The sequence below is a fragment of the Lacerta agilis genome, chromosome 3 (assembly GCF_009819535.1).
Source record: "Lacerta agilis isolate rLacAgi1 chromosome 3, rLacAgi1.pri, whole genome shotgun sequence".
NCBI lineage: Eukaryota > Metazoa > Chordata > Lepidosauria > Squamata > Lacertidae > Lacerta > Lacerta agilis.
This window is the reverse complement of record NC_046314.1, coordinates 26,439,005-26,458,622: the sequence shown is the minus strand read 5'-3', so window position 1 is coordinate 26,458,622 and position 19,618 is coordinate 26,439,005. Positions and strand designations below refer to the sequence as shown.

The window sequence follows — 19,618 nt, the reverse complement described above, 5'->3', positions numbered from 1 at the left end:
GGATCGTACAACTCTTTGCCCCCTGCTGCATTTGCTGTGTCAGGTTGCTAGCTCAACTTGCTTACTTACATAAAAAGAGTTGCCCTTCAGTTTGCCATCTTGCTGAAATGCTTATCTAAGTGGGGGATTTTGGCTGAGTTTTCATACTGACTTTTTATTTTCTTTTTAAGAATAATAATAATGCATCATTAGATTAAGTTTAGCTTTCTTGGGTAATGAGGATCAGCAAATGGGAAGCTCTAGATGAAAGAACTCTCTTTCCCCTAATCTAATAAGCTTCCTTTCTCATTTGAGTTTTATTTCTGTAGCATAAAATTAACGACAGTCCCTTCTCCTTCTGCTAACTTCGTTAGGCGCATGATATGAGCTTAATGTAAGTTTCTACTGTGCTAATTGCATGTTAACTGAATATAGTCAACATTCACAAGTGATTTACCTCATATCTCCCTCCTATTGTGCCTTTTTACAAGCTATCATTTGTTGGTGCTCAAACTGGTGTCAACTGTCTGAAATTAATGTCTATCTTCGTAAGTTTCTTTTTCTTATAGCTATTAGCTACCCTCAAACTCCCATGTTCTTGTGGAACACATCCCCTTTGCTTATGGCTTCTTAGTAATATTTTTAGCTATTTAACCCCTTGTTAATTGCCTCAGTGTGTGCGTAACTCCTTGTGCAGCAGTCCCAAATGCCACAAGCTTTGCTGAACTAATTATATTTTGTGAAGCTGCCAAGCAAGCATCAAAATGAGCTCCACTCCAAACAATGTGTCTTAAAATAAAGTTTTAACCACCTAGGACCCGCTTTAACATCCACTGAGATTAGTTGCTGTCTTTCCCAGTGGGACATTGAATCTTAGGCATCAGATACAGAGTTAACACATAAAGCAATAATTTCTACAGTGCTTTCCAGCGCTCAGAATGTTCCATAATTTTGTGGGTGCCCATTTATGTGGAGTTAGTGTAGCAAAGTGGAGAGTGGTATGGTATAATATAACTGGATTTTAAAATTGTTATTTCATGTATAGCCCGTGGATATATTTCATGAATACATATTCTGTGGAAGGCAGTATACATGTTTTCCATCTAGAAACCGACCATATCCAAACCTGATTAGCTCCGGCAGGGTTATTGTATCCTGTCCCTTCAGGCCACGTTTGTGAGTTATGAGTCAGGAAATCACAGCTTTAAATCTCAGTCATTAATTAATGGAGTGCCTTTTTGGCAAGGCATTGGCTGCATTTTGACATCACGCTAAGCTGCGGTTTAGCTAGACGTGAACATGTATAGCCCCTCCTAGTTTTGTGTGCTTCTGCTTTTAGTTAATCACAATTAGTTATGCCATCCAAACTTGACAAACGCTAGTTACCGGTAATCATGCAAGTTTCAAACAAGCCAACTTTAGACCCTATTTTCTGAAACAGGTTTGTTTAAGCTATCCTTTGTTAAGAGCAGTTCCGCAGCAATCTGTGGCTAAACCAAAATGGTAGCCAAAGCTTCTGAACTTCACCCAGCCTCATGGGAAGATGCTGGACGAATCTGTATCTTTATATATCTATATCTATTTAGAAAATTAAGAACATCTAAAAGCATTTTAAAATAGCCAAATACCCTCACAACTAAAAATTTCAAGGTTCCTGGGAACAGTATTTTTCAGTCGTCATATGACTAGGTAAATAGGAGGGTTTTAAAAAATTTCTCCTGGGCATTAATGAGAGAGAAAGATGGCGCCTTACCAAGGAAGGCATTCCACAAGCAGGAAACTTGCCAGTGAGAAGGCCCTGTCATGAACCATTGCTAATTAGGCAGTCGTGGATCATTGCTAACTGCCCATCATCACCCTGAGATGATTGCTATCATATCTTTCTTTTGAGCATTTATAGGACACCCTATAACAAGTTTTAGGGTGGCTTATAGCAAAGTTTAAACAAATTAAGCATTCAGTGAAACAGTAACACAATGGAAAATATAAGCAATAAAGCAAGTATTGTTTTCAGGGTCATTATACAGGGTTGTCTTACTGAAATGACATTGTGTGAAAAACTTGAGTATTCATCATCATTAGCATCAGCTTTGTAACGGAGTCTGAAATGGTGACTTGCCCAACGGGCCCTTGATAAGCCGAGCAAGTAGCCGAAATGAAACCAATATTCAATCCCAGCACTCTAAGCTTCTTCACCACACCGACACAATTAAGTATTTTGACTTAACAAAAAATAGACACCAGCATCTCATAGATAAAAACAGTAAATGAAGGAAGGTCAGTTGCTCATGTTCAAAAGTGATAAATACAGTATATTCTGGCATATAAGACTACTTTTTAATCCAGGAAAATCTTCTCAAAAGTCGGGGGTCGTCTTATACGCCGGGTGGAAAATCTGTGGTTGAGTATATCTCAAACTCTATATTTTAACTGGAAAAGTTGGGGGTCGTCTTATACGCCCAGTCATCTTATACGCCGCAATATACGGTATGTAACTGGAATGGATCTTTGACAATCACAAAAACTTAACAGCACACACAAACTGGCCCAGTGCAAACTTATGTAACATGCAACAAGACAGAAAACAAATAGTCTATACATAGGCAATAATTATCCATTTGCAGGACGTTACAGAATCACCAGACATTCTTGTAAAGAATATAATTGATGGACAGCCAGTAAAGAGCTGTTTTGATTAATTGTTCATAGTGAGCAGGGCCAGCCCACTCATGAGGCATGGTGAGGCGAGTGTCTCGGGCAGCAGGATCCACAGGGGCTGCAGATCCCGATGTTGATCTTTATTTCCCCCTTTTTTCCTGATGTAGATCTTCACTCGGCCCTCCTTGTGTGGCGGGGAGAGGGGGACACTATTTTGGGGTCTGCCTCAGGTGCTAAAATGGCTAGTCCTGATACTGCGTATATAGTGCCCCCCCACCCTTAACATAGTTTTTATTCCTTTTCATCTTTAAACTGTTTAACATGGTTGCATTGAGATACATCTTTGTTTACGTTAGGGCATATGACATGCAACAATTAAATAAATCTAAAACAACAATGAACAATCAGACAAACGTTTCTAGGATATAGTAATTTTAATGGGATTGCTTTATTGTGTATTTAGTTATGGGTGTTTACATATATTAATGTCGGTGCAACTAGTTTTATTCTTTCTAAACTTACATAGAAGCTTATTTCGGTATATAAATCAAAAAATAATATTAAGTCCATTTTAGAAAGTTTCTGCTCTAAAAGGTGCTGAATAAACCACCTGTGTATTTTGAAAACATTGATAATTCCTATTTCATTTGCAAAGGAGTGTCACTTTGCTCACCCAGTCAAATCTCTTTCAGAACATTTTTAATTGCCTATAGAAAACTCAAACAAACTGATGAGTTAAAAACATCTCTTAAAAGCACTTTTGAATATCACTAATGCAAATTTTAAAACATGCAAAAAAAAAAACTTTCTCATTTTAAGGCTTGACTTTAAGATTAGAAATATACATGTGAAAAATGAGAAATATGTCAGTTAGTTGGCCCTCACTCTAAAATGGCTTAAATGAACAAAAAGCCATATTGAATAAAAACCTACTCCAATTTTCGGATGATTTCATATGAGCTCAAAATTGTATAACACATGAATTAAGGAACAAGTGCTGTTAAAGAAACGAGGACAAATCTAAGTAATAATTTAGCTCTCTGAGGCATTGTACCTCAGTTTACTTTCATCAGCAAGTGTATGATTCCAGTTCTAGGAATTTTTCTATATGTAGTTTAAAAATCTGTTGATAGATTTGGCAGTTATTTTCTAGTTTTGATAAATAGTAATAGCTCAGATTGTTACGATTAGTTAAGACTGGCTATTCTGAGAAAACAGCATTAAGGATTTCTGTACGTACCAAAGTATATTGACTTATTTGAGGTCTCCTCTTGGCTAAACATGTTTCAGATCTTAAGATCTAAAGTATAATCTCTCTCTCTCTTCCCCCCATGTGTGCGTGTAAATTCTGTTTCAAATAGATATAAAATTCTGATAGTTAGACTTTTGTATTTCACATGACCCTAAAGTGTCAGATATGAAAATTAAAAGTCATAATGGATTGAAATTTTGGAGGGAGCACAAGTCTTGTGACTTGAGTGACTGAATTTTCTTTTGGATGGTTTCCTGGCCAAGTTATTTCTTGTCACTGTTGTTTACTTCTTAGATCCATTACAGAAATGTAATATTTTTCTGTAGGCCCTTCCTTGCTTTCCCTGAAGGAGGAAGTTAGGGGTATTTATTTACTGGCTCATAACATGCATAAAGATTTTGGGATCGTAATAACACGGATTGAAAACAATTTGGAAAAACTTGATTTATCATGACTGGGAAAAACAGCTTCTGTATCTATTGTCTGAGGCTCCAATACTTTGGCCACCTCATGAGAAGAGAAGACACCCTGGAAATGACCCTGATGTTGGGAAAGATTGAGGACACAAGGAGAAGGGGACGACAGAGGACGAGATGGTTGGACAGTGTTCTCGAAGCTACCAACATGAGTCTGACCCAACTGCGGGAGGCAGTGGAAGACAGGAGTGCCTGGCGTGCTCTGGTCCATGGGGTCACGAAGAGTCGGACACAACTAAACGACTAAACAACAACAACAATCCATTGTCTTCATCCCTAAAATACTGTTCTTATTCATAACACTATCCTTGAAAATAGAAACTCATTGAAATACAGATAAGGATCATGAAATTCATAAGCTCCAAATAAACCTAGTAGAGCAGCTAATGAAAATCTATCACAGGATAAACAATGGAAGACTGGGAGTACCCAATATAATAAGATATAATCAAGCTTCAGAACTGTGATAGATTCTGGAGTGGTTTGAAGATGATGATAATACACTATGAAAGATTGAACAGGAATTTTATAAGGAACAACTATGGGAACTGTGCTTTAGTTTAAACCAAAGAGTATACATGATTGCAGTCTTCTTGCCTTGTTTGCAGAAGTTAACTCCAAGTTAACTCCAGAAGTTACCCTCGTTATTAAACAGTGAATGTAGCAATCTAACATAATAGACTGTTGATCTCTCTGTCTGGAAAAAGCTGTTGCACTTTAGCAGTTGGTTTAAATAAGGATTTTATAGACAGAATTCAACGTAGTGCTAAGTGAGTTATGCACAATGGGAATGAGGTCCACTCATGGAGTAGGACTTCCCTCCTCTCCCCCTCAAACCTGTTCTGCACCCTTTTTGAGAAGCTCTTATTACAAACTGATATAAAGAAAGCAATTTTAAAAATACACTTAATTCTCTCCCAGATGCAAGCACTATATAAGAGAAATTGGGAATGGAACGTAATGAAATCCAACACTACAGTGTCAGAAGTAGTATGGGGTTGGGTGTGTAAATAAATACCCCAATAACATTATTGAATGTTAATCTGAAATAAAATTTATTTAAGGCAACACTTCAATGTTACCTGCCTACTTATGGGCTGAGTAAAATACACAGGCAAATACTACTACTGGAGATGTAAAAGCTATGGCAGATTCTGTGCACGTTTTCTGAAACTGCATAAAACACTTTATTGAGTTAGTGTTTTGCATATAATACAGGAAATGACAGAAATTCAGAAATGATTCTTCTTGCTCTGATCTGAAGTTATTAATGCTGATCTCCAATTGGCAGCAAGTAACAACCCTGTTTAGCTCAGCAATGGAAAAATAAAGATGCTCCAAAAATCATTGGAAAATGTGGGAGAATGCTGCGATGATATACAGCAGGAATGCTATGAATTATAATTATTAAAACAAACCTTGTTCATTCAGCTTTGGAGATGGAAGTGCCTCCTTACAACTCATTTACACTAATTTAACAATTTATCATCATGTAAATTTCCGACCTTTCCTCTCAGCCCTCTGCTACTTTTATTTTATTATATTCTTCTTCTTCTTTTACTTAATATTAGTGGATTGTAATATTTAAAATTTATTTTCTCGTTCCTGGTTTTCAAATGAAAGCCACCTGATAAATTAACAGTGGATTGCTGAAAACTCCTTAACCTTCCAGAATTAAAACTTTATAGCTGATCAGAGAAAAGAACCTTGAGAAACAGATGTTTGGTAACTCCATAAATAACAAAATTAATGGAATTTGAAAGCTGCAATCCTATACTCATTTACCTGAGAGCAGGGCTGGCCTACTCATGAGGCCAGGTGGGGTGATCACGTCAAGCACCAGGATCCACTGGGTCAGCAAATCCCAATGTCCATCTTTCTCTCCCACCCCTTTGTTACTGAGGTAGATCTTCCCTCACCCCTTCTTCTCTGGTGGGGAGAGGGACGCTGTTTTGAGGCCCCCCTCAGTTGCCACATGTCTTCAGCCAGTTGCCTGAGAGTCAGTCCAATTGAACTCAGCAGGGCTTACTTCTCAGTACACATAATATACAGTTGCAGTGCACATAAACTTACAGGAAGTCATTTCAAGTACATACCTGTCTTTTACCAGCACAACTCTGCATTTTTATACGTAGCACTAATGCTTTAGAAGCTCTACTTCTTTTAAACTGACTCTTGCACTTTAGTAGCATGCCTCTACAAACCTGTTCACAGCAGGTTTTATTCTTAGAACGGTGTAATTTTCACCTTTCAAGTCTTGGTACGAGATCAGATTAGATGGCATTGAATAGCAAGTTTTGGTTACCCCTTTCTCTCTTTTTACTTGATTCCTAATATACCAATCCTCTTAGATTACATGCAGCTTGACTGTTTAGTATGCAATTGTTATTGCGTGCTAAATTTTCCTCTTAAGCCCCCCCCCCCCTTTTGGCTTGATTGTGTGAAAAGGTATTGGTCTCATAAACTTGGATCCCCTTCAGATATTCATTTGCCCATTTACCATGTATTAACAATAAAATAAAATAAAACCGTACACATTTGGATATGCCCTGGTAGGGAGAGAACTTTTCAAAAACATTGGCACTATATTTTAAGAGACCCTGACACTTGAAAACCAACTTGCGAGGAAGAACTGAATCTGTTTCATGGGGATGGTATGTACATGTGGGCAATCTAATCCAATTTTGTCCAGTTCGTGCCCTGAGGCATCATCCTGCTTGGACAAGCCAGCATCTGCCTAACACATGAATGCTCCCTCTGCCAACTCGGTCCTACCATGATGAAAGAGCAGGAACAAATATAGAAAGCCTCCTTCTTTAGTTGTAGTGCTGCAACTGTTCTGATTTGCTTGTTTCTGGATATTTATATCCTGCTCTTCTTCTGTGCAGAAGGTAACTAGAGCAGCTTGCAAAATGGAAGCAACAAACAATAACAACACGTGCAATCCAGAGTAAAATATCAGAAATAAAGCCCAGTGGTCAAGTGGGTGCTTTTATGAGCAGGAGATCCCAGGTTTGGTCCTTTGCATCTCTCAGGAAGGGATGGGAATGCCCTCTGCATGAAATCCCGGATAGGTGATAACTGTGCTAGATGGAGGAATGGTTTGACTGGGTGTTAACGCGGCTCCTTTTGAAGCACTAAAAGGGCCAAAACCCCACTGAATGAATTAGTGTCACATTCCAATCTCGCAACATCACTAAGCTAAAACTGGGCACGTGGGGAAAGCATCCCAGTACACAGACTATCCAATCTCAGTTGCGGATTTGCGCTTCTCTGCAAGAAAATTTGTTGCTTCCAGCAATTCTGAACAGGCTAATGCCTACGATTGAAGAGATGGTTCACTCCAGTAAGCCTCAAGCAGGGGTGCCAACTTGAATAAAATACTGGGGGGCCCAGGTAGGCCCCGCCCTGCATGATCAATCACATGGCGTGGCACGCACACACCATTTGAATGGCAACTTGGGGGGGCACCCCCCTCAAATATTTTATTGGGGGAGGCAAAGGGACCTCGGCTCCCAGGAGTTGGCTCCTATAGTCTGGAGCATTTAGACGAAAAGCAACCTTTCTATGTATATGGTTCAGTCCACGGCTGTACAGTGGTACCTCAGGTTACATACGCTTCAGGTTACATACTCCGCTAACCCAGAAATAACGCTTCAGGTTAAGAACTTTGCTTCAGGATAAGAACACAAATCGTGCTCTGGCGGCGCAGCGGCAGCGGAAGGCCCCATTAGCTAAAGTGGTGCTTCAGGTTAAGAACAGTTTCAGGTTAAGAACGGACCTCCAGAACGAATTAAGTTCTTAACCCGAGGTACCACTGTACAGTATATGGTTCAGTCCATCTCTAACGAGGAAGTGCTCGCTACCTGTTGGAAGTGTTCTCCCAATGGGTGTTAGAACCCCCTTTTTAAAAAAACTCCACTTCATAGTTTAAAGGGATCCCAGTTTCTACTAGGAAAGTAAGTCAGTCCATGTTTAGGCTCTAATGTTTGCTTTTATTCTTTCGGGCAAGCAAAGACAATACTGTAAGAGTTTTTTTCGACCCTATCCCCTCCCCCCCCCACACCAAAAAGAAAAAGATAAGGCACCTTCTATATACTGTAAGATGCATCGCTTGTAAGTTTCGTTTTTTGAAAGATGCTCACAAAGTCTTACATCTTGCATGTTTCAGACAGCTGTGGCGCAGAAACTCATAGTGTGTGGACTATCCTTGTTGTTTCATATGACTGTTAGCAAAACTTTGCCTGTAGAGTACAACATCGATGAACATTTCCAAGCAACAGCTTCGCTGCCTACAAGGGTTATCTACTTGTACCTGTCTCTTATGGCTGCCAGACCTAAATATTACTTTGCGTGGACGTTGGGTAAGTAGACTTTTTTTTTTTATAAAAAAAAGAACCAAGGTGTGTCATGTTGCACCAAGGTGTGTCATGTTGCATAGTTTGCAGAATATATTTGAGACACTGCCCTCCTGTGGGTGGTGAAAGAACTATGGATTCTTTTGCAAGGCAGTAGGAGGATCTTACTTAATATTTCTGTAGTGCTTGGATTGAAATAAATCTGAAAGAGTTTTAGAAAAGTAAAAAAAAAAGGCATTCATATATAAAACTGGGCTTTCATAAGAAACAATAAATGAAATGATTTGCTAGCCGTTAGCAATTTACTTCAACTGGATTGCAGCTTTAAAGTGTTGCATCATGTCAGCTATAAAGTTGGGGGGTTGATATATGAAACATTATTTTAAAGAGAGGGAGGAGTGTGATTGATTTGATTCTCTTTATTTATTGTAACATATATTATGAGGCTGTCTTTTGAGAACCAATGATTCTGTTCATTTGTGCTGAAATAGAGACAGTGGTTTCCTCTTCTGCTCCAGAAGTTAAATTATTTAACCCATTCGTTTTAGGATTGCTTTTGCCAAGTGCAGTTCGTTGCGAATGATCCCTAGGCTTTGTGTGTATGTGTGCACCTGTGCCTGCATTTAAGCTTTAATTGCAAGTGTCACAGACTGTGCTTTTTTGCATTTCATTACCGCTTACCCCCACTGTTCTCAGTAGCTTCCCCTCTACATCCATGTGGGTTAATACTGCCAGCTAAAAAAGCCACTTTATGCATCCGATGAAGTGTACTCTGCTCTCTAGTCCATAAAAGCTTAGGCCATAATAAATGTGTTAAGTCTTTAAGGTGCCACGAGACTCTTGTGTTGTGTTTTACTTCACCCAAGCATTTTTCATCATTAGAATAATTTACTTATTCTGGTACCTGCATTTCACAATAAATGGCGATTATCTTCAGTTTGCCATCTTGCTGAAATGCTTATCTAAGTGGGGGATTTTGGCTGAGTTTTCATACTGACTTTTTATTTTATTTTTAAGAATAATAATGCATCATTAGATTAAGTTTAGCTTTCTTGGGTAATGAGGATTAGCAAATGGGAAGCTCTAGATGGTGTTTCCTGCTTGGCAGGGGGTTGGACTGCATGGCCCTTGTGGTCTCTTCCAACTCTATGAATATTCTATGATTTAAAAAAACAGGTGTGTGTGTGTGTGTGTGTGTGTGTGTTGAAAGCAGTAATTAAAAGTAGTTGATTTCAAAACAGCAACATTCCCCCCCCTTTCTGGATTAGCTGTACCTTCATATCAGCCAGTAAAGCAAGTTTTATGTTAACTTTGCATTTAGTCATTTAGACTATAGCAATAGATTATCTAGAATTCTGAAGGAAAAGTTTTATATATGCTAATGAGGGAGGAAAAGAGAGACTTATTTGCTTTTGATAGTGCTGTATATTATGACAAGAGAGCATCTGAAGCATATGATTAACATTTTAGTGTGACTACAAAAGCACAATACACTTGTAACACTAAATTATCCCCAAAGCCCACATTATACCAAGAAGTTCATACTTTATTAGTTAGGTGCGTGCATGAAATGAGAGCAGTAATGCAGTCTTCTCAGGCTTCAGACTGGCAGAGAAAATTCTTTATTACCTTTTCCCTTCTCATTTGACTGAAACTTCTTTTATTGCAACTTTGAAAAGTGTTTTATGTGTCTTACGTAATCTATCTGGTCAAACCAGCCTTGTCAGGGACTTGGCTTTTCACTGAAAGTTGTGACCAGTGTTACGAAAGCTTCTAAGTAGACATTTCAAACTTAAAACGTGAAAGAAGCCGAAATGTAAATCTCATTTTATTGATTTTTAAGCTTCTTGCAAATTATTCCCTTCTTTCTTTGCAGCAGATGCAATTAATAATGCAGCTGGGTTTGGATTTAGAGGATATGATAAAAGTGGACTCTCGCACTGGGATTCAATTTCAAATCTAAGAATTCTTCATATAGAGGTTGGTATATGGATCTTCTGAAAATGTTAATTGAAAATGTTGAAAGTTGGATTTGTATTGGGCCGTTTCTGGTATAACTTTAGTGATGAGATAAATATGACGGGAATAGAAGAATTCCAGTTGCCACTGGTGCATTAAAATCAGTTATGGAGACTAGCATTCAGGTTGCTAAAATGAGCAGCTTTGTCACATTCCTCTTGTTGAGTTACTAGCCATCTTGCTCCCGCTGTCTCCTTCTTATGTTCCATTTCCTCTACTTTATGAAAAGAGAAGAAGCTGAATCGTGTCCTTTCTTCCCATGTGAAGAAAGGGCTCATTGCTTATGTAGAGGAAGTCTTCCCATTCTGCATAGTAGATGGTGCCGGTCCATTGCTTTGAATGGAGCACATCAAAGAGAAGGAAACAAGTGATAGAAGTTCTGCTACTTTTTTGGTGCCCATGTATAGTGAAAAGTTCAGCCCCGGCCAACATTTCCAGGTTTTCAGTTTAGAATCCTCACTACTGGATTTTCAGAATTCTGTTTCTTGAACAGAATTTTGTTGTAGAGGGTCAGGGCTGAAAGAAGATAATTTTTTTTAAATTTTGGGGGGCCAGATGTACATGTTTGGCTCCTTCTCAAATGGCAGGACCCCATGCCACTTTCTTGAGTTAAGCTCTTGGAGGATAACAGTTGCCACAGTATTCAGCAGTTTCTAACCTCAGGCAAGAGTGACATAAGGAATATCCACTGCTGATCATGCCTAAATTGTGTGTGTGTGTGTGTGTGTGTGACTGGCAGCACTTGCAAAACTCTTTTAAACTCTGTTTTCCCAGTGGCACTATAAGACAGGCATAGTCTAAATATACCTAGACAAACTTTGAGACAATTGCTATAGAGGTGTCTGTGTTTGTTGTGGAAGGGAAAGGGGCACACTTGGCAATCCGTCCCCACTGTGAGTCATGAAATTCTCCTGGTATAATGAGCGCACCTTCGACAGTGTAGCCTCTTCATCTCTGTTTGCGTATGGTGGAGCCAGTTGGTGTAGCATGCGACATATCTAGGTGATTGTCAGCCACAACATTTCGAAACGCAGCCAAGATAGCTCAAAGTAGATTACACTTTCATCCCTTCCCCTGAAAGAAACCTTTTTCATTTGCCCATCAATACATATTGCATAATACATACCATCTTCTTCTTCTTCTTTGGCGATCACTCATAGCTGAGTAAGGTTGTAAATAATACATATCAATACATACTGCATAAGGGACGCAGGTGGTGCTGTGGTCTAAACCACTGAGCCTCTTGGGCTTGCCGATTAGAAGGTCAGCAGTTAAATCCCCACGATGGGGTTGCTCTGTCCCTGTTCCTGCCAACATAGCAGTTCGAAAGCGTGCAAGTAGAAAAATAGGTACTGCTGCGGCAGGAAGGTGAACGGTGTTTCCCTGCACTCTGGTTTCCTTCATGGTATCCCGTTGCACCAGAAGCGGTTTAGTCATGCTGGCCACATGACCCGGAAAGCTGTCTGTGGACAAACACTGGCTCACTCAGCCTGAGAGCGAGATGACTGCCACAACCCCATAATTGCCTTTGACTGGACTTAACCATCCAGGGATTCTTTACCTTTTTACCTTACCTTATTTCATAATAATATGATCTCTTTTAATCCCTAAGTAATGACATAATGATTACCTCTGCTTTACAGAAATACAATAACGGTGTGTTAATTTTACAGTTCTCAACAAGTTTCAAGATGTTTCTCGATAACTGGAATATCCAGACAGCTCTTTGGCTGAAAAGGTACTATCTGTTATCTATTTTTGTTTCTTACAAGCCTGTCATAAAAAGAGTCATGTTATGCCATTCCTAAGATGATACCAAAAGCACCAGACACATTGTTTACTGGCCTTGGCGAATGCAGGAGAAAATGGGTGGCCTTTGACTAAAACCTTGTCTCCTAAGATAAGCGGTCATTTTATCAGATGATTTGTGTGTTCATTGGGGGCTGGGACTCAGTGCACAGAGTCCCTTCTAAGTTTGAAACTGCCAATGATAAATACATTAAGTTATTTCTGCTAGGCTTTTTTTCCCCTGAGCTTCACTTCCTCCTGTTCTTAATAAATGTATTTCTCCTTGGATTTTTAGAGTATGTTATGAACGGGCCTCCTTCAGTCCAACAATACAAACCTTTATCTTGTCAGCCATTTGGCATGGGGTATATCCAGGATATTATTTAACATTCATAACAGGAGTACTCATGACAATGGCAGCACGAACTGTAAGTACCGCTGCCTCTCTGCTCTTGCCAAAGAATTGTGCGAATTCAATGCGGCTCTTAACGTTTACATTAAAAACCTTAAATTTGTAGGAGGGAGGAAAATAATCTGCTTTTTTTTTTAATAAAAAAAGGCATTTTGCAGTCCACTTGCATATTTTTGACTGAATTAACCAACCAAAGCACCAGTGTCTGAGTAATATAAGTGAATAATTGTGTGGTGCTTCTTCAAACTTGAAGTGGCAGAACATGGAAATTATTATTCTGTTTCCATCATTGTAGAGGAAAAGCATCAATGAATGACTAATTCAGGGTAACCTTGAGCCTCTTTGCCGGCAAAGGTTGAAGATCCAAATGGTTGCCTCACCTTGTTTAATGATAGAACAGTCGCCGGGAGTAATGTTTGGAACAATTTATTTGACAAAGATCAGCTATGTCTTTATCAGCAACTGCACATGGCATTGATGCATTTAATGCATTCAGCATCTTGTCAACCCCTCTGCTGGGAGATGGTGGTAATCAGGATTGGAACCCTGGCAGACGGGAAAGGGACATTTAACCCTTTCTCCCCACAAACTGTGATCCCGAGCTACTGCTTCTCCGTGAAGGGAACACATTTAAAATAACATCCAGTGTAACTCTTAAGTGGGCAGTCTTGTCAGGATTGGTTTTGGGGATATAATTAGTCCTGAAAGGACTAGGACTAGGAGCTTTGGGAAACTGGCAATAAAAGTACCAGAAGGTTGCCAAGTCATAAGCAATCACAGTGGGTCACTTAATAAGAACAGCTCTACCATAAGTTAAAAAAATCCAGTGTCAAAGCTGGAGATGCCCGTGTAAAGCTGGGAGCATAGTGCGGGAAGATGGGAAACTGAGGAGGTGGTAGGTGAAGAAATTTGAATGTCTGTGCCCAGCAAGAGAGAGTGACAAGCAGACAAATGCACTGTTTTTACCTATTCCAGATAGAGGCCAAGAACTGATCTGGAAATTTATTACAGCCGGCTAGGGGTGGAGCGGTCGCACTCACCTGACGTCTGGTCACCCATGTCACTTACTGCATACTGGGATAGAGGGGAGGAGGGGTGAGGTCAGTGCTGTGACACATGACTGCGGCAGTGCTGGATTGGCTCCACTGGTGCATTTTGCATGGCCCCGCCCTCTGCTTTCACCCTCTCCATCCTGGCATGCGGCAGCGACGCTGGTGACTGGAGGTCAAGCGAGCACCGCCGTCCCACCATGCTATTGGCGGATAGAGCAGAAAACCTAGAAGATTCTCGATTTGAGGGTCACTTCACGGCCATTCATCACATCCTATATGATTCAATCTTAATAAAAACCGAAGGATTTTACTAGAACGCAAACAGTAATATTAGAAAAGGGGAAGATGACAAAGTCAATGTCATGTCATTTTAATACAGATACAGTGGTACCTTGGTTTGCAACCGTTTTGGATTACAGCTGTTTTGGATTACAACCACATCTAACCCGGAAGTGTATGTCCCTTTTTTTGGATTACAACCCGTTGTTGTTTTTTGGGAGGCCCCATTGGCAAAAGCGCGCCTTGGGTTACAACCTGCTTTGGTTTACAACCGGACCTCTGGAACGGATTATGGTTGTAAACCAAGGTACCACTGTATATATATTTTAATTTTTTTTAAAAAATCACCTAGCAGGGGGCCACACTACAACTCTCAGTGTTATGAAAACACTTATTGGATCAATAGGTAATCAAGATCAACACTGTAGGCTTTCTGTATTTTGGCTGCATCTAGATGTAGTTTCTTGTAACTTCTGATGACTACCTATTCTGTGATGGCGATCCTGGTTCTCCTACTAATTATTTCCCCTCTTCTTTTTTTTGGTTTAGATTAGAAAGAACATTAGGCACTACTTTATTGACTCCCCAGCCATTAAATTATGTTATGATATCATGACATGGATGATGACTCAAGTAGCAATAAGTTACACGGTGGTCCCATTTGTACTTCTCTCCGTAAAACCATCATACCTGTTTTACAGGTGAGTTGACACTTTTGCGTTTTTTAAAAAAGATTTAAACGGCAAGTGGAATTATTCAAGGGTTCTCCCCGCCCCCCCCCCCCCACCACTGAAAGCTGAACAAGCAGTAATATAGTCTTCAATTCCATTTGCAGAGAATTTCATGTGATATTTGATGCTTGGTGGAGGGATTGGGCAGTTGGGCGAGGGAAGGTTATGGAGTTCAAGTAGAAAATCTGAGCCCAGGTGCATTGAACAAGAATCACCCAGTGGCCATCATCCACGTTTTTTGACAAGTTTCTTAAGAGGGTGATGGACATCCAGTTACCATCCCATGCTTGGAAGAAGCCTATTATCTGGACCCATTTCAGTCAGGCTTCAGGCCTAGGTATGGCACTCAAACTGCCTTGGTCGCCCTGTACCAATGAGCTTTGTTGGAAGAGGAACAAGGGAACTGCAGTCTTCTTTGTTGCCCTCCAGCTCTCGGAAGCTTTTGATACTGTTGACCATGGTACCCTCCTGCAGTGGCTCAGTGGGGTGGGGTGGGGGGCTGGGAGATGGGGGACAGCGTGTCCACAGTGATTTCGCTGCTGCCTCAGAGACTGATTTCGGAGTGTAGCAATGGAGGAATATTGCCCAGCACCTTAAGAGCTAACTTGCAGGGTTTCCCAAGGGTCCGTCTTGTTCCTCAAGCTTTATGACAACTACCCTGTATATAGGACAGAACATTGGGGAAGTGTAACGAATCCAGAGAAGATGGAGGTTCTGAGTTTGGGAGGTTCTCAAGTCCAGGAAGTTGGGGGGCTGCCAGTTCTGGATGGGGTTGCATTCCCCTGGAAGGAACAGATGCTTAGCTTAGAATAATCCTTGATCCTTCTATGCCTCTTGAGGTCTTGGTGCTTAGTGTAACAGGCCTTCTGACAAGCAGGTCAGTATTTATAGCTTTGTCACAAAACACTCCCGAGTTCAATTTGACTTAATATGGTTTCCTCCCCCTTTTTTAATTTTTTTTTTTTTTGCTTAGTTCCTGTTACTTCTGCCTCCACATAGCCTGCATTTTAGTACTGTTGATATCTCCATTGAAAAGAACTCAAAAAGGAAATAAAGAGCAAGAAAGCATCCAGCCCTCTTGGTCCAAAAAGCAGGGTCAACGAGGAGGAGGAGGAGGAGACGATGAAGAAGAAAAAGGCGTCATGGGACATAACAGTTACTCTACGGCAAATAGTTTCAATCAGAAAAGAGAAATCACCTGCAGAAATACAACACTGAAGCAATGATTAGGAGATGCTATGATGGATATATTTTATATTTCGAAACCCGTTTATAGCACCTTTTAAAAGGGGTTGTTGTATTTGTCTGGAAAAGATGGGTTAGTAAGGAAAGAATGCTATGTATCCCTAGGGAATATTGAATACACTAGTAAGAATGGAAACAAAGCAAATTAACCTCTCCCGTGCCATGTTCCTGTGGATCACGCCTTATGTGAAAATATTACCATTATTTCAATGGGCACTCAGGACTTGCAGCATATGTCCATTGGGTCATAGGTGTGCCCCTTTGCTGAATGTATGTTGCGCATCTCAAGGCACTTACGGGGATGGTGGGTCATTGTGTCAATTCAGAGAAACAGAAGGAAAATATCTTTAACAAGCAAATGCCTTGCCTTAAACCCTCTATCTACTGAAATAATGTTTCTAAGTGGTATTTTCATAATATGTGGGAAGCATAGTTCAAATATAGAGAAATGGAAGTAGAAAGTCAATTATAGCATCTGATAAGAAGGAATTGCAATAAGCATCTCAGTATTTGGAGGGTTTTCTTAGTATATCAAATTCATGCAGTTCAGGACTGCAAACATTGCCAATGCAGAAGTGGTTCATTTGATCAACACTCATTATAAAACCTCTTGGCAAATTTTTTTAAAATCAAAATTCACCCTTTTCAGGGTGAAATGCTCTAGTTTTATCGGTTCTTTTCTTTTTTGCTCTATCAGTATATATGAGTTTTGCAACTAGATACAAAATGGCAGCCATAATAAGACACTCACAGAGTTTCTGTTAAAGCCACAACTTTCCAGTAAAACTCATCTTTTTATCATGTAAAAATAAGAGTGACCTTAAGATACAGTCACTTGGAAATTTTTTTGTCAGAGATGTAAAAAAATAATTAAAAAATAGTGTGAGAAAGTGCTTATGATATAAGTATAGCCAGATTATATTATGGTTATAATTCAGTTTATATTAAACAAAGAGTGAAATTGTTAAATAGGTATTGTCTAGCTCATCTTTGACATTATATATCCTGTAACACTGGAGAACCTGTGATTTAGGAAATCCCTAAACCAGGATTTCATTCATGGAGGGTCATACTGTGCTTTTTGATAAAATATTCCCAACTGTTCTGTTCTCTAACAATTTTATTTTGAAACTATATCAAAGGAGTTGCTAAATATTAATCACTTTCTGGTGAACATTAACAACTGCTAAAGAATTGAAGTACTAAAGGGCTATAATTTTTATTTTTCTTCTTCGCATACCATTTGCTTCGTCTTTAGTAAACGGGAACCATTTTAACATTTAAAATGTAAAGGAAGTGCCACAGCAAAAGTAATGAAAATCAGGACTAAATTGTTTCTAAAACAAGCTGAATTTTATTTCCAATAATACTGTATCTCAGTAATAGGAACCTGTGGCCCTTCAGATCTTGTTGGACTACAACTCCCATCAGCCATTTGCTATGCTGGCTGGGACAGATGATATATGCTGTCCTCTAGATGTTGTTGGACTCCCAAGTTCCCCATCCCTCCCCTAATACAGTATATAGCGGCTTACTGAATTTTAAGTGAGCAGAGAAAGGTGAAATTAGCTCTTTGCTGTTAGGGATGTAGAAAACAAATGCAATTTCCATATGTAGAAATCTCAAAGCATCTTAATCCGCACAGATTCATGTGAGAATCAAGAGTAAGAAATAGGATATATTTCTTGTTTAGAGTGTTCCACTTCTTTTCATGGTCTGCCTCCTTGATATCCCTGGATAGTTGGAGACAGCTGCATTCTGTCTAAGGAAACTGCAAACTAACGCATGTTGTTGATCTCATTGTTAGAATGGAAGCACAGAATGGAATATGTATTTGAAGATCAGGTAACTGCACATTGAATAGGGCTTTCACACTGACTTGTGTCATGGAAACGAATATTAGCGTTAGAATAAACAAGCTTGTTGTAATATCTTTGGAAATTGTGCTAACACACAGCATTATTCCATTATCATTATACTAAAGAAATGGGTAGGGAGAAGTTGCGAGGGAAGTGTTCCATATATTGCTGGTGGGAGTTCAACACAAGAGAGGTGGCTTTTTGTGTTTCTGAGTGTGTGTACATACCACAGGATCTCTGTCAGGGGAGGTAGGGTAATCTAGTAACAGGAGACTGGAAACTGTTCCCCCATCCCCAACATTGTCCATAGAATCATAGAATTGTCAAGTTGAAGGGGACTCTGAGCGTCATCTAGTCCAACCCACTGCAATGCAGGGATCTCAAGTGGATCATACATGACGTGTGGCCATCCAACCTCTGCTTAAAAACCTCCAGGGAAGGAGAGCCCACCACCCCTTGTGGGAGTCTTTTCCACTGTCAAACAACTCTTGCTGTTTGAAAAGTCTTCCTGATGTTTAGTCGGAATCTGCTTTCTTTTAACCTGAAGCCATTGGTTCATGTCCTAGCCTCCAGAGTAGGAGAAATTAGGCTTGCTCCATCTTCTATGTGACAGCCCTTTAAATATTTGATATCTCCTCTCAATCTCCTCTTATCCAGGCTCAACATATGCCCAACTCCCTCAGCCGTTCTTCATAAGACTTGGTTTCCAGACCCTTGATCATCTTGGTTACCCTCCTATGCACAAGTTCCAGTTTGTCATTATCCTCCTTAAATTGTGGCACCCAGAACTGGACAAGGTGTGGTCTGACCAAGGCAGAATAGAGTGGTACTATCACTTCCCTTGATCTGGACACTATATTTCTGTTGGTACCGCCTAGAATAGCATTAGCCTTTTTTTTGCTGCTGCACCACACTGTTGACTCAAGTGGAATGCTTTATTTCCCCCCCAACAAATGGTAGCTGTATACTTAAATGGGGGAAAATAAAGGTATGTATTCTTAACAGCAGTGGGAGTTGACCCCCACCTCACCCTGGCTAACCTCAGAGTTTGAGTTGGGGGCAAGCGTATTCACCAGCTGTGTCCAAAATGGCAGCCCATTCTTCCCTCCCAGTATTTAGTGGGAACCTGCTTAGTCCATTCTGACTCCTGTTTCTATACATAAAGCTAAAGGTGAGTCTAGTTTAAAGGCTGGGGGTTAACCTAACTTTCCCACAAACACATATACATTGAGAAGCCAGTGTGGTGTAGTGGTTAGGGTTTGAATTCCCACTTAGCCGTGAAGTTCATTCAGTGATCTTGGGCCAGTCACCCTCTCTTAGACTAACCTACCTCACAGGGTTGTTGTGATGATGATAATATGGAGAGGGGGAGAGCCATATATGCCACTTTGAGCTCCTTGGAGGAAAGGTGGGATTTAAAAAAAAATAGCAGCATACATAAAGAAAGTACAGTAGTCAAAACAAAATAAAAATATTCCTTGCACATGAAAGCTCATACCAAGAACAAACT

General features: G+C 39.9%; 1 protein-coding gene across 2 annotated transcripts in view; it reads left to right on the top strand.

Annotated features, from left to right (window-relative positions):
* Nucleotides 1-16,687, top strand: part of MBOAT2 (membrane bound O-acyltransferase domain containing 2) — a 66,990-nt gene extending 50,303 nt beyond the window's left edge. For both annotated transcript variants that reach the window (XM_033143068.1, XM_033143069.1), the window contains 6 exons: nt 8,537-8,729; nt 10,600-10,703; nt 12,416-12,480; nt 12,826-12,958; nt 14,823-14,974; nt 15,978-16,687. In XM_033143068.1, the coding sequence (XP_032998959.1) occupies nt 8,537-8,729; nt 10,600-10,703; nt 12,416-12,480; nt 12,826-12,958; nt 14,823-14,974; nt 15,978-16,230 (900 nt within the window). In that variant the 3' untranslated portion in view covers nt 16,231-16,687. The remainder of the gene's footprint in view (nt 1-8,536; nt 8,730-10,599; nt 10,704-12,415; nt 12,481-12,825; nt 12,959-14,822; nt 14,975-15,977) is intronic.
* Nucleotides 16,688-19,618: the final 2,931 nt, after the last annotated feature.